Source organism: Sinocyclocheilus rhinocerous, unplaced genomic scaffold (genome assembly GCF_001515625.1).
Source record: "Sinocyclocheilus rhinocerous isolate Xijiao unplaced genomic scaffold, SAMN03320098_v1.1 scaffold19, whole genome shotgun sequence".
Lineage (NCBI taxonomy): Eukaryota > Metazoa > Chordata > Actinopteri > Cypriniformes > Cyprinidae > Sinocyclocheilus > Sinocyclocheilus rhinocerous.
In genome coordinates this window covers 2,470,207-2,472,423 of record NW_015638975.1, presented here as the reverse complement: position 1 = coordinate 2,472,423, position 2,217 = coordinate 2,470,207, and the positions used below count along the sequence as shown (strand labels likewise).

The 2,217-nt window shown below is 37.5% G+C and overlaps 1 protein-coding gene across 1 annotated transcript in view; it reads right to left on the bottom strand.

Annotated features, from left to right (window-relative positions):
* LOC107750617 (cGMP-inhibited 3',5'-cyclic phosphodiesterase B-like) overlaps positions 1 to 2,217 on the bottom strand; it is a 54,845-nt gene that overhangs the window by 6,611 nt on the left and 46,017 nt on the right. Inside the window, exons 10-11 of the mRNA XM_016566106.1 lie at positions 1,848 to 2,020; positions 1,573 to 1,686 (exon numbers count right to left, since the gene is read on the bottom strand). Of these exons, the coding sequence (XP_016421592.1) occupies positions 1,573 to 1,686; positions 1,848 to 2,020 (287 nt within the window). The remainder of the gene's footprint in view (positions 1 to 1,572; positions 1,687 to 1,847; positions 2,021 to 2,217) is intronic.

Genomic DNA, 2,217 nt, shown 5'->3' with positions numbered 1-2,217 from the left:
TTAATAGTGTTGTATCTAGGCATTATATTGTCCTATCCTAACAAACATCAATAGAAAGCTTATTTATTCAGCTTTCAGATGATGCATAAATCTCAATTTCAAAAAAATTGACCCTTATGGTTTTGTGGTCCAGGGTCACATATACAGTAATGGAAATTAATTCTGAGCTCTGCTTAAGATAATAGTAAACAGTTTTATTACATTATTAGTGTTTTTAAAGATTAATTTTACAGGAATTAAATGGATAGTTTACCCAAAAAATTTAAATTTTGTCATCATTCACGCACCATCATGTCGTTCCAAACCTGTATGAGTTTCTTTATTATGTTGACCATAAAAGAAGATATTTTGAAGAATGCTGGTAATCAAACAGCTGACGGTCCCCATTGACTTCCCTTCCATAGTATTTCTTTCCCTACGATGGAAATCAATGGGGACCAACAACTGTTTGGTCCTTCAAAATTCTTCAAAATATCTTCTTTTGTGTTGAACATAAAGAAACTTAAACAGGTTTGGAACGACATAAGGGTGAATAATTGATGACAAAATTAAAATTTTTGGCAGAACTATTACTTTAAGATGGCAGTAAAAGTAATCTGTCAAAATCAGGGGGAATGGGAATGTAAAATGCCGAATATATCCAATTTAATTCATCATAATCCTCGAAAAAACATGTAGATTAAATGAGAAATTATTATAAAAGTAAATATACACTCTATATACACACAAATACACTCTATACACAATTATATAAATTGTTCTGCAAATGAAACACTTGCCAAACACATACACAAACACACACATATATATATATATATATATACACATGTCAAGATCTGTGCAGTAATGTTCAGAGAAGTTTTTTTTTTTATTATTCCTTGTGCATTATTTCTTTGCTGCTAATTCAAACTTGCACAGGCCTAAAGAAGTCACTAATGAAATAAGAGAACCAAACACTGCCAAGAGGCTGCAATTAAGCTGACTGTTTTAACAGCAAACCAAATATTCTGAAACCGTACTCCATCTCTTTCACAAAGATTTTTGAATATTTAGCAACTCTGTATTTGAGCCAGCTAGTGAAGTCACTGGTCTCAGTGTGATTCAACACCTCTGCCTGCCAGAGCTGGCTGCTGCGTGGAACAGCAGCAGAGTGACTCAGAGTCCAACTCCATTTGAGAAATTACAAGGGCCATCAGCAGACTTAAAATAAGCCTCGGACATGCTGAGCCAGCAGCCACCTCAGATCTCAATCGCAATAGAGGATCTCTTATCAGACAGCATTTGCGCCGCTGGCTGGAATAACGAAGACCGGGCAGCGGCGATGGCCTCTAATTTATTTCCGATGGATCAGGAGGTATGCTAGATATAATTAGAGACAGGACTGACGATACAGATGCTCTAACTTGAATCTGTCCATCATGTACTCCATATTACCGTTTTATCCAGTGCCTTAACTAAGGGCACAATGATGGTAGATCATGAATCGGTCATTGTGGGATTTGAACCTACAACCTTCAGTTACCAGTCTACTTGATGCCAAAACTATAATGGAGTGTGAGAGTACAGATGTACCTGTATCACTTCCTGTGACATGCTCATTATGGATCTGCTGAAAGCCTGGGATTGGCCGGGTGGTAAGATACCACACCGCATGAAGGACGTCAGTGGCATGGACACGGTTGTGATCTGAAGGAAGAACAGAAAATAGCGCTTCACTGGAATTGTTTCCAACCGTTCTCAGCTTCACAAGACCCAAATCTTCACTGTGCTCCAATTTGAGAAATACTGGAACAATTCTAACCCAGTTTTCAAGTTTAACTTCAAACAAGATTTTTTTTTATTCTCACAGGGGATGTCACGATAGCCGTTCTCCAGAGCGCAAAAGTACGTCATGAATTCCCGCACAGGGATTTTGAAGATTTCGAACAGACCCGTGTCCTGGAACAAAGTGTACGCCACCTGAGAGAATGTAACAAACAGAACTTCATTAAGACAAGACAAGCAGTGAGCCATTGAGTCCCTGCAGATTCATGTTTACTTTCACGGAGTACTGAGAAGGACCACTCAGCATTACATTCAGCTAAATCTATGTATGAAATGCCAGTCACATCAGATCATAAAATAAAAGTGTGTAATTACGTGGATTTAACTAAACGGGAATGGTTTTAATTAGCTAAAAGAGAACCATGTTTTCCACCAAAGTAAAAAAAAAAAAAA